This window comes from Dictyostelium discoideum (genome assembly GCF_000004695.1).
Source record: "Dictyostelium discoideum AX4 chromosome 4 chromosome, whole genome shotgun sequence".
In the NCBI taxonomy this organism is placed as follows: Eukaryota; Evosea; class Eumycetozoa; order Dictyosteliales; family Dictyosteliaceae; genus Dictyostelium; species Dictyostelium discoideum.
The window spans coordinates 3,812,654-3,825,534 of NC_007090.3; the positions used below are offsets into that span (position 1 = coordinate 3,812,654).

General features: G+C 23.0%; 4 protein-coding genes across 4 annotated transcripts; 2 read left to right on the plus strand and 2 right to left on the minus strand.

Moving 5' to 3' along the window:
• Positions 1-284: 284 nt before the first annotated feature.
• On the plus strand, positions 285-1,086 carry DDB_G0285909 (hypothetical protein; the record flags this gene model as incomplete). The annotated part of the gene is made up of 3 exons (XM_632906.1): positions 285-542; positions 632-733; positions 901-1,086. The coding sequence occupies 3 exons, from the start codon at positions 285-287 to the stop codon at positions 1,084-1,086; spliced, it is 546 nt and encodes a 181-aa protein (XP_637998.1).
• A 1,224-nt stretch (positions 1,087-2,310) lies between these two features.
• On the plus strand, positions 2,311-5,569 carry DDB_G0285911 (LIM-type zinc finger-containing protein; the record flags this gene model as incomplete). Its single annotated transcript, XM_632907.1, has 2 exons — positions 2,311-2,495; positions 2,569-5,569. The coding sequence occupies 2 exons, from the start codon at positions 2,311-2,313 to the stop codon at positions 5,567-5,569; spliced, it is 3,186 nt and encodes a 1,061-aa protein (XP_637999.1).
• Positions 5,570-5,639: 70 nt separating this feature from the next.
• Positions 5,640-9,164, minus strand: DDB_G0285913 (hypothetical protein; the record flags this gene model as incomplete). Its single annotated transcript, XM_632908.1, has 1 exon — positions 5,640-9,164. The coding sequence occupies one exon, from the start codon at positions 9,162-9,164 to the stop codon at positions 5,640-5,642; it is 3,525 nt and encodes a 1,174-aa protein (XP_638000.1).
• Positions 9,165-9,740: 576 nt separating this feature from the next.
• Positions 9,741-12,653, minus strand: gacK (RhoGAP domain-containing protein; the record flags this gene model as incomplete). Its single annotated transcript, XM_632909.1, has 1 exon — positions 9,741-12,653. The coding sequence occupies one exon, from the start codon at positions 12,651-12,653 to the stop codon at positions 9,741-9,743; it is 2,913 nt and encodes a 970-aa protein (XP_638001.1).
• Positions 12,654-12,881: the final 228 nt, after the last annotated feature.

Here is a 12,881-nt window from a genome sequence, read left to right on the forward strand (position 1 = left end):
TCACAAAATGAATAAATAAAAATAAAAATAAAAATAATTTTAAAACAAAAAAGATATTAGCATAATTCTAATACAAACAATTTAAATTAAAAGGTGTTTTATTATTATTATTTATTTTTTTAGGTTTATCATTTCCTTTTGAACATATTTATATTAATATAATAAATTTTTTATTTTTTTAATTTATTTTTTTTTTCAATTTTTTTTTTTTTTTTTTATTTTCAATTTTTTTTTATTTTTTTTTTTTTTTTATTTTTTTTATAAATATTAAAAAAATAAATAAAATGTCAGACACAGAGGATTTTAATGACGATTTAGAGACTAAAGAAGATCCATTATTTATACCACCATTAAATTTTTCAATGGTATCAAGAGGTGTCTATAGAAGTGGTTATCCAAATAAAAAGAATCACCCATTTTTAAAAAAGTTAGGGTTGAAATCAATTCTATACCTTTGCCCCGAAGAATACAGTGAATCAAATACAAATTTCATTAGAAAACATGGTATCAAATTATTACATTATAGAATCGTTGGTAATAAAGTATGTTTATTATTTATTATTTATTATTATTATTATTATTTTCAAATGTTTTCATAATAATAATAATTAATAAAATTAAATAATCATAGGAACCATTTGTAGATATTCCAGATGAATATATTAGAGATGCATTGGTAGATTTATTGGATGTGAGAAATCATCCAATCTTAATTCATTGCAATAAAGGAAAAGTAAGTTTACAAAATATATTTAATTTATATATTTTGTTTATTATCTCATCATCTTTTTTTATTAATAATCATCACTCATTAACATATTTTCATAATTTTGTGCCCACATTATCACCTTCACACTCACACCCACACACACACACTTTATTTTATTTATATTATTATAGCATAGAACAGGTTGTTTAGTTGGATGTTTAAGAAAACTTCAAAAATGGTCATACACATATATATTTGATGAATATAGAAGATTTGCTGGAAGTAAAGTAAGAGTTTTGGATCAACAATTTATTGAATTATTTAATTTAGAAGTACCATATAACAAGAGGTATAAACCTGATTGGTTGACCAACTAATTTTAAAAATGGAATAATAATAATAATAATAATAAAGTATTTTTATAATTGTCATCAACATCAATTAAAATAATAGTAATATAAAAATAAAAATGTTTCAACGAAAATTATAAAAATAAAAATGTTTCAACAAAAAAAAAATTAAGTAGATATTTTTTTAATCGCCCCTTTTTTTTTTTTTTTTTCAACCATCCAATTTAATTATCTTAAAAAAAAAAAAGAAAAAAAAAAAAAAAAAAAAAAAAAAAAAAAAAAAAAAAAAAAAAAAAAAAAAAAAAAAAAATTATTGTTCAAATTGGTTATAATAATTTAATTTTCATTTTACATTTTTAAATCATATCAACACCACCATTTATTATTTATTATTTATTTAATTTTTTTTTTTTATATATTTATTTATTTATTTATTTTAATTTTTTTTTTTATAAAAATAATTTTTTATTTTTATTTTTATTTTTTTTTTAACCCACTATTCATTATACACAACATCATTATACAAAGAAGTGGAATTTTTTTTTTTATATAAAAAAAAAAAAGACTATGCAACATTAACAATTAAAAAAACCAAATAAATAAAATATATAAAATATATAAAATATAAAATATATATATATTTATATATTTTTTTTTTTTGTAATATTTAAATTCACCAACCCCACTTTCTCTGTATATATTTAATAATCATCATCAAATTGGAAAATTATTTAAATTTTAAAGGTTTATGCATATTAACACACGCACAATAAATTGTAAGTTTCAACTAAAAAGTAAATTAAAAACAATATTTTAGGATTTTAATTGTTTGGTTATTAAAATTATTATTCCACTAATACTAATTGAATTTTTATCATCACCCAATCATTTAAATATATTAAAATCAACACATAATAATACTCCATATACCAAATTTAAAAAAAAAAAAAAAAAAAAAAAAAAAAAAAAAATTACATTTGTTATGACATTATAAAATTAAAATTTAATTATCCTTTTTTTTTTTTTTTGTTCTTTTATTTTTTATTTTTTTTTTTTTATCACATTACGTAATATATTTTATTTTTTTAAAAAAACAAAATAGTAAATAATTTTAATTATAAAATTTTATAGGATAATAATAATAAAAGTAAAATAATAAATCAATTTATAATTGTTCAAATAAAAAAAAAAAAAAAAAAAAAAAAAAAAAAGGGTAAATCCACTAAAAAAAAAAAAAGAAAAAAAAAAAAAATGATTGTCAACAGTGCTGGTGAAGCACCCAAAAATCCAAAATGTGTTGCATGTGGCGAATTTTGTGAAGGTAAAACATATGAAGCATTTGGAAATTCATATCATCCACAATGTTTCCTTTGTTCAGGTTGCAAAAGATCTTTTCCATCTGGTAAATTTTTGTCAATTAATAGAAAACCATATTGGTAAGTCTTTTAAGATTTATAATTTAAAATCATATTTTTTAAATTTCTAATTTCCCAATTTTCTTTTAAAAAGTGATTCATGTGGTAAACAGGCATTTATTCAATCACAATTAAAAGGTTATTCACCACTTGCAAAAGGAACAAATAATAGTAATATTAGTGGAAATAAAACAAATTCAACTACACAAAATAAATCATCACCAATTGTAATTCCAAAAAATCAATTAAATAATAGTGGTTCATTTAAAAATAATAATATTAATAATAATAATAATAATGAAAATGAAAAGAAATATTCAAAAACATCAGATGAACAAGAAAGAATTATTAAAGATGAATTAGATAAAGTTTCAAAGAAATTTTCAACATCTGGTGGATCATCTTTTAGTAGTGATCCATCACCACCTATTTCATCTTCATCATCATCATCATCATCATATTTGTCATCTTCTACATCATCATTATCTTCAATGATGTCTGATTATTCACCATCATCTTCACCTTCTCCTTCACCTTCTTCAAATTCAGTTCAAAGATTATCAAAAAGATTTGAACAAAACTTTGAAATTGATTCACAAAACAACAATGATAATTCTGAAACATCGCCACAAGTTTTAAAGGTAAGTGGAAATAAATTATTTAATAATATTAAATTGGAATTACAATCAAGAGAAAAGAGAGAAAAAGAAGAACAATTGAAAAGAGATCAAGAAAAATTAGAACGTGAAAAAAAGAGAGAATATCATCAACAACAACCACAACAAACTCAAATTCAAATTCATCAACAAAAAATGTTGGAAAAGGAAAGATTGGCTCAAGAAGAAAAAGAAAGACTATTGGTAGAGGAACGTGAAAGATTGAATGCAACAAGAGTTGAAAGAGAAAAACAAGAAAAGGAAAGATTAGATAGAGAGCGTAAAGAAAGAGAACAAGCTAGATTAGAAAAAGAAAGATTAGAATCTGAAAGATTGGAAAAAGAACGTCAGGCAAGAGTAGAGAGAGAAAGAAAAGAATTTGAAAGAATAGAAAAAGAGAAAAGAGATAGAGAACAAACCAGATTGGAAAATGAAAGATTGGAAAATGAAAGATTGAAAAAAGAAAAATTGGAAAAAGAAAGATTGGAAAATGAAAGATTTGAAAAAGAACGTCAAGAGAGAATTGAAAATGAAAGATTGGAAAATGAAAGATTTGAGAGAGAAAGAAAAGAGCGTTTGGAAAAAGAAAAAATTGAAAAGGAAGAAAGAGAAAATCAACTTCGTTTAGCAAAAGAAAAAGAAGAAAAAGAAGAAAAAGAACGTCAAGAAAGACAACTTAAGGAACGTTTAGAACGTAAAGAGAAATTAGAAAAAGAAAGAAAAGAAAGGGAAGAAAAAGAAGAAAAAGATCGTCAAGAAAGATTACAACTCAAGGAACGTTTAGATCGTGAACGTAAAGAAAGACTTGAAAAAGAAAGAAAAGAGAGAGAAGAGAAAGATGAAAAAGATCGTCAAGAGAGATTACAAATTAAAGAACGTTTAGAACGTGAACGTAAAGAAAGACTTGAAAAAGAGAGATTGGAATATGAAAGATTAGAAACGCTACGTAAAGAAAAGGAAAAAGAACGTAAAGAGAAATTTGAAACTGCTCGTTTAGAACGTGAAAAATTAGAATTGGAATTAAAAGAAAAAGATGAAAAGAAACGTGAAGAGAAAAGATTGGCCAAAATTATTGAAGAGAATAGAAAGAAAGAAAAAGCATTGGTTGATAAAAAATTAGAAGAACAAGAAAGACTCTCTCACGAATTAAAAATTCAAAAAGAAAAAGAAATATTGAAAATGGAAAAACTTGATCTTCAATGTGAAAAGAAAAAATTAGATAAAGAAAAGAAAGAATTACAAATTGAAAAAGAATTATCTCAAAAACAATTACAATTTATAGAACTAAAACAACAAGAAATTAATCAACAACAACAAGAAATTAATCATCAACAACAACAACAACAACAAACTCAACAACAAATTCCTCTTCTTACTAAACAACCAACAGTTGAGGAGATTGAATATGAAAGAGTTCAAGAAGAAATTAAACAAAAGAAATTAGAAAGAGAACAAAGATTAAAACAACAACTTGAGGAAGAAGAAAAGGAAAGACTAAAAAGACAAGAGGAAAGACAAAAGAGAAAAGAACAAAGAGATAAAGAATTAAAAGAAGAAGAACTTCGTATTGAAGCAGAAAGAGAAACTAGAAAAAAATTAAAAGAAGAACGTGAATTACAATTTAAAAAAGAACAAGTACAACTTTTATTAGAAAGAGATAAAAGAGTAAAAGAGAAACAATTAAAGGATCAAAAATATACATATAAAATTAATGATACTGAACTTGAACATATTGTTGAAGATAAAGATTTAACTAAAGAATTTGAAGATAAATTAAGAGAACATCAATTAAAGAAATCTACTTCTTTTGAAAATAATACACTTTCTGTAAATTTACATGTTGTTGACCCTGATGAAGATGAAAATAATATTTTACAATTAAAGAAACTAAGAGAATTGGAAATTCAAAGAGAAATTGAATTAGAGAATCAACAACAACAACAATCAAATTGTATTCTTTTAAATAATTATTCAGATTCACCAAGAATATCATCAACATCATCAAATTCTACAAATTCAAATCAAAATTCACCATTATTAGCTGCTAATACAAATAGTAATAATAGTAGTACATCAACTAGTTTCTCAGTTTCATCATTTTCTCCACCATTATTTGAACAAACAATGACAACTAAATCAACAATTAGTAGCCTTGAAGAATATAAAAAGAAACGTGAAGAAAGAAAAAGACTGCAAGAGGAAGCAGAGAAATTAGAAGAAGAATTAAAAAAGAAAAAGATTCAAGAAAGAGAAAAACAAAGATTAGAAAGAAAATTGCAAGAAGAGGAAGAAGAAAAAAGAGAAGAAGAAAGTAGAAGAAAAAGAACTGAAGAAAGACAAAGAGAACGTGAAAAATTAAAAAAAGAATTGGAATTAGAAGAAGAAAGAATTAAAAGAGAAAGAGAACAAAGATTAAATAATTTAAAAAGATTTAATTAAAAATACAAAATACAAAATAAAAAAAAGATTTATTTATATTAAAATATCTTTATTTAATTATTCTTTATTTTTAGTTGAGATATTTACTTGTAAAAATATGGAAAATATCTAATCTACTTAATTTATATTTTAATCTTTCAATTATTGTTACAACTTTTGGTTCTGGAATATTTAATTTAATATTTTCAACAACAACATATGATTCGAATGATGAAATATCAATTAATGTTTCACCATTTTCATTTTTTTCAAATAATAAGTAATTCCTAAAATTTACATTTGGATTTTGATGTTGTTTAACAATTTTAATGATTTGTTTTGGCATTGTTATAGAATTAAATTTTAAAAAGTTTTCATTAATAAATTTGAATAAACTAAATTTTTGTAATCTAACAGATTCAATCAACATGCTTAAAAGGTCATCATATATTGTTGACATAGTACAACCACCACTCCAAACACTCCAATCAAATAATAATTGAATAATATCCTTTGATAAATAATTATGATTGAGTGATAATTGAGAGAAAACACTTGAAAATCCATTCACAAATAATTTTAATTGAAGATTTTTGAAAAGATAATTTAAAACATGGTAATGATTACTTTTTGCACAATGAATTACAAAGTTATTAAATTCTTCATTGGTTAAATCAGAAGTGTGGTTTTTTTTAAATACTTTTGATTTATAAAATATATCAAGTAATTGATAAAGGAAATCCATTTGATTAAAATCAATTGCTTCGCCAAGTAATTTTGTATGTCTTAGTAATACTTGTTTGCCATATTCAATATTTTCATCTACACCACCACCACCAGTACTATAATCAAGTAGGAAATTAATAATTTTATCTAATTTATTTTGTCTAAACATTTGAACTGTATTTAATTTATTATAATTTTCAAGTACTAAATTATAATTATGGTAACCATTTTCTAAACTATCAACATCACCAAAAACACCACTTTCAAATGCCAAACTATTCTCTTTTAAAATATCCATTATAATTTTATTATTCTTTGCTGCGAAATTAATTAGATCTAAATATTTTGTAGTTTGTTCACCTGTTGATTCATCAATAATTGGTACATTCATTACTAGGAATCTGAAAATATCAGGATTTTCAATATGTTGTGCAGAAACATATAAATCTTGAGCTCTAAATGGAGTTTTATTTTCAACTAGTATCATTATAGCAGTTAGATCATTTAATTCTACGGCTCTTGAAAATGAAAATTCATCAGCAGTCACTTGATGTTTACATAAAAGGCTCATAATATTATGATGTTTACCATTTATTGCAGCCAAGAAAAGTAACTGTTGAGTTGTAAAGTAATGGGAATTCAATAAACAAAACTCTGTTAACAAATGATTTCCAGATGAAACTGCTCTATAGGGAATTGAAGTTTTAGGATCAGTTTTATTTGCAATATTATTTGAAGTTATTTTTGGTTTTAAAAATTCCAATAATTGAAATGAAGTTTCTTCTAAATCTTCATGTGATAACCAACAAAACAATAATGAAGTTTGAAATTTAACCAAGAATGAATCATTCTTTGTTAAAGAAAGAAATTCATTTAAATAATTTTTTTTAAAATCTAATGTATCTAAACTATTGCCACCACCACCACCATTTAAATATTTAAACATCTTAAAATCAGTTGGTAAAGTAAATAAACTTGCATATTCTTTAATATAACTTTCATCCTTTACTGTTTTACTAATTGCTGCTATTTCTTTCAATGGTTCAATATTAGCAGTCTCTAAAGATGATATAAAGATCTCTTTAAATGCAATATATTTTAAAGTTACTTTTTCCACTTTTTTAAATTTATTAATTATTGAATTTGCTTCTGATAAAATTGATAAATCATTCTTTAATATTAAAAATTTATTAACTGTAATATCAATCTTTGCTTGTTGAAATAAAAATATTAATGGATAGAAGAAACTATACATATAAATTGTTATAATTCTATTCATCACTCTATTTTCAATTTTGATATTATTAAAATTAATAATTTTATAATTATCATCATTATTAATATTAATAATTAAAAATTCTTGATTATTAAAATCATTAGTATTATTATTATTATTTCCATCATTCTCTTCATTTATACTATTTTCAACATTATTTACATTATTATTAGTTTTATCTTTATCATTATTATTATTATTATTATTTTTAATATTAATATTATTATTGTTTCTATGATTTTTTGCAATAAAAGATGCTCTTGTTGACATATCATAAGTACACCAAGTTTTAGGTTCAGACCCATTAATTTCAAGAGGTTGATCCTTTTTTAAAAAATCAATTTTAACAGTATGTGTTGTTTTTAATAAATTTTCAATTATTAAAGGATCATTAATTGAATTGACAAGTGATGATATAAATTGTAATGAATGATGTAATGGTTCACAATTTTCAATATATTTATTCTCTAAACAATAATAATTTTCATATATATATGTAAACTTTTGTAAATAATCAAATGCAATCGATGGATTGATATCATTTGAAAAGAAACTAAAAGAATTTACCAATTCTATAAAATCATTTTTATCATATTTTATTAAATTATTCTCTAAAAAGAAGGTTAATTGTTTAAAATTTGTCATATTGAATGCATCTAAAAATTTAACTAAACAAGTTGGATAATATTCTAATGATATATTTTCAATACTAAATGGTAGTCTATTATTTTGAAAAAATAAATATTGAATTGTAGTTTTAATTTGATTAAATGGTGCTTTAAAACAATTTGATAATAAATCTTTCTCTGTAAAATGTAATTCAATCAACGACTTCTTTTCAATACTAATTTTAGTTGGTTCAATATCACCATTACCATTACTACTGCTACTATTACTATAATCATAAACTGATTTAATTTCATTATTAGTTTCAGAAACTAATTGTTTTACAGATGATTTTGATAATGGGAATCTATCAGGATCAATTTCTTTTTTTGAATCAATTTCATCAAGTTGTTTTTGTTTTTCTTCCAAGAATTGAAGTAAGAAATCAATTGTTTCAGTTTTACCAGATCTAATTGCCAAATCTATCATTTTAATCTTAAATATTTTTTCATTTATATCTGAAGTTGTACCATTGATTTTAAATTTACTATTATTGATTTTATTTATTAATGCTGAATTGCTAATATTATGTAATTCATATAACTCTTTATCTTTTAATAATACTTTTAATGCACCAGTATTTCCATATCTAATTGATGTTGCAATTAATGAATCTGAGAAATTTTTAAACTCATCACGATATCTATTATAGAGTAAATCAAATGTACATTCATCAATAACTTTTAATAATATTGAATAATTGAATGAATCTGAATCAAATGAAAGATATTCATTGTTTTCTAATTTACTTTTTAATAATCCTAAATGGTTATGATTTACAATCCATACAACTTGATGAATATCTTTATATTTCCTTGAAAATGTTAATTTACTATCACCTTCAACAAGATTTTTTTTATTTTCTATAATTTGTTTAACAAATTTCCATATTATAGATCTAATAAATTTATTTCTATATATTGTAAAAAATAATTTTGAATTATCCATTTTTTTTAAATATCTATACTCATAATTATTTATTTTGTTTGAGTGGTGTTTGATTAAAATTGGAAAAAAAAAAACAAAAAAAAAAAAAAAAAAAAAAAAAAAAGTTTGTTGATTTTTTTTTTGACACTAATTCACAGAAGGTATTTTTTAATTTTTTTTTCAAATAAAAAAAAAAAATAAAAAATTGGTAATCTGGGATAATCAGTTTTTTTTTTGATGAAAAATAAAAAAATTAAAAAATCTAATCTCTTCTTTTTTTTTTTTTTTTTTTTTTTTTTGGAAAACTTGGATAATATCATTTTTTTTTTTTTTTTTTTTTTATCTTTGAATATTTTTCATTGATTTAATGAAATAACACTAGATTTTTTTTATTGAATGGAATTATGATTTTTTTTAAAAAAAAAAAAAAATTATTTTGATTTTTTTTATTATATTATTATCATTATTATCATTATTAAAATAATAATGGTTTTTTTTTAGATATTTTTATTATTTGTTTATATTTTTAATTTTTTTTTTTTTTTTTTTTTTTTTTATATTATTTTTTATATTATTTATTTATTTATTTTATTTATTTTATAAAGATTTATTAAATTGAATTAATTCTAAAATAAAACTAACAACTTTACCAGAGATTGCAAATGAATTTTCAGCAGAACAAATTGAAGGAGCAAAATAAAGATTTGGAGAAAATATAATTGATAAACTTTTACTATTCATTTTATTTGAAGATTCAAATTTTGTAACTTCTGCCAAAAGGTCAACCAACCATAAAAATGTGGATCTCCTTTTCTCTTCGATTAAATTTACAATGAAAACCGGATCCATTGTAGGATCATCATTATTGGGAGATGAATTACCATTGCCACTACCACTACTACTACTGTTTGCAGTGGCAGCTGAAGAAGCGGTATCAGCAGATTGAGCGGTTGGTTTAAAATTTAAAAATATTTCTGGATCGATATCATTCAATAGTAGATTTGGTAATTCTCTAAAGAAAACTTTAATTAAAGTGGCTATACAATGAGGTTCAGTTGTACCGATTGCTTCTCTATTGACTCTATCTTTTACTATATTATATTCTGAATCATTGGCAGGTGGTAAACGAAAGATTGATTCGGTGAGATGAGCATTACAGCCAAAGAAAGCTTGCTTCAAAATGACCAAAGCCCTTGGAACTAACATTGGGCCGAATGAGGTATTATCCTCGACCAACTCTGAATCCTCAATTGGTTGACCGAATGCTGTTTTATTGCTTTCCACTTGCACCAATATAAAGTATCTTACACCACCTTCGATTTCAATGATAACGACACGTCTTAATTTTATACTTGATTTCAATATCAATGAAAAGTTTAGAGTTATCGATGACTTCTTCCCAATGAAACCCTCCTTCTCCGAGACGTTTATAGTATGAGTTTTAGATGGTGGACCCATTAATACTTTGAATTTCACTTTTTTACTTGAGAAATTGTTTAGGATACATTCATCGATAACCTCTAGATTAATTGGAATGGTCTTTCCAAAGTTACTAAAATAAAGCATGGTTTTTGATGGTTTAACATTTAATATATCTTCGGAAACTGCATTCTTTACAACTGATAAAAGTGATTTAACACGATTTGGATCTTTCTCTTTTGATTGTGTTGATAAATATTGATCCTTTGATGATAATAATCCAATACCATTACTCTTTAATATTGAATCATAACATTTATCCAATAATGATAAACTTGTATTAATATCAACATCTAAAAGTTGATTAAAAGTTTTATTGTACAATGATGTATTTTGTTGAAATTCACCTTTACATAATTTATAATATTGTTCATATAATTGATTATTATTATTATTGTTATTATTATTATTATTATTATTATTTCCGCTATTATTATTATTATTATTATTATTATTATTATTATTATTATTATTATTATTATTATTATTATTATTATTATTATTATTATTATTATTTGTATTGGATGAATTTATTAAATTTTGTGATGATACAGTATTTGTATTTGATGTTGATGTTGATGCTATTTTAATTTGATTTAAATTAATTTCCCATCTAATTGGTACAATTGAAGATTCAGGTGGTGGTGTATTACTACTTCTAGTTAAACTACCAAATGCAATAGTTAAACGTTTTGTTGGTGAAAAAGAACTTGAAGGAGTATTTAAATTTTTATTATTTACAACAGGGTTTGGTGATGTGGTGGATGTAGTACTGGTGGTGGTGGTTGTGGTGGTAGTAGTGGTGGTAGTTGTAGGTATTTGAGTTTTTCTTGCATTATTTTGTGAAATTGTTGAAGGTGGTGATGATGGTGGTAATTTAATTGTTGTTGTTGTTTGTGTTGGTGTTGAATGAGTTGATGATGATGGTGATAAAGTTGGAGATTGTGGTGGTGTTAATGATGTTGATGGTGGAGTTGGCATTATATTTTGTTGTTGTGGTGATGACGGTGATGGTGACGATTGATTATTTCTGGTTGGTGGCGGTGATGATGATTGTGGTGGTAATGGTATTGGTATATTACTTGAAATTGTAATTTCATTGTTATTATTATTATTACTATTAGTTAATATATTATCTAAACTTTGACTCTTTGATAAAGATATACTATTGTTATTATTTTGATTGATTTCAAAATTATTATATTTTGGTGGTGATTGTGGATAATTATTTGAGGCATTACTACTTAATGAACATGTTGAAGATTCACTTATATTATCAGGTATATTGATATTATTTGGTATATTAATGCAATTTGATGATGGTAATGGCATTGGTGATCTTGGTGGTAATGAGGTAGTGGTGGTGGTGGTGGTTGTTATTATATGCGGTGGTGGTAAAATTGAATCCTCTGAACTACTATTAATTATATTTCCACCAACAAAATTATTTGAACTTGTATTATTACTAGTTGGTGGAGTTATTATTAAAGAATGTAAACTATTGGTACTACTATTTAATAGATTATAATTTTCTTTCTCCTTATTTAAAGTTTGTAAATTTGTAACAGAGGCTGATAATGGAATATTGGATTGTTTTGATGTTTCAAATAGAGAGGATTGTTTTGAGGTTATAACTGGTTGAGAAACTATTGTATCGCGTCTAAGTTTATGTTGATTTGGGTTTAATTGAATGGGTATATTTGAAGGTACCTCTGGAAAACATGCAAGTAATTGCCCTAATGTCATCTTCTCCTCCTCTTTATTCAAATTAACATTCAATAGTACAACATTGATTGCTGGATTACCATTTGGATTTGAAACTATATTTAAACCTGATGGTAATGATGCTATTGTTATTGTTGGTGATGGTGATGAAGATAATAATATTGCTGCTGAAGTTGGTGATGGTGGTGAACCAGCTGATGTTGATAATAAATCATTGCTACTAGTTGATCTAGTCATAATATTTTGTGCCTCCGCTATCTGCGCCATTATTAATACAAATGATGATTTTTCATATACTAATGTCATTTTAAAAATAAATAAATATTAATATAACTATTTAATTTTTACTATTACCATATTAAATAAAAAAAATTAAAACAACAATAAAAATAATAATAATAATAATAAAAACTTTTTTTTTTTTAAAAAAAATATATATAAATAATTATAATAAAAAAAAAGAAGAAAAAAAAAAAAAAAAAAAAAACTCTATTTAAAAATAAAATAATATAAATAAAAAGTTGTATTAAAATA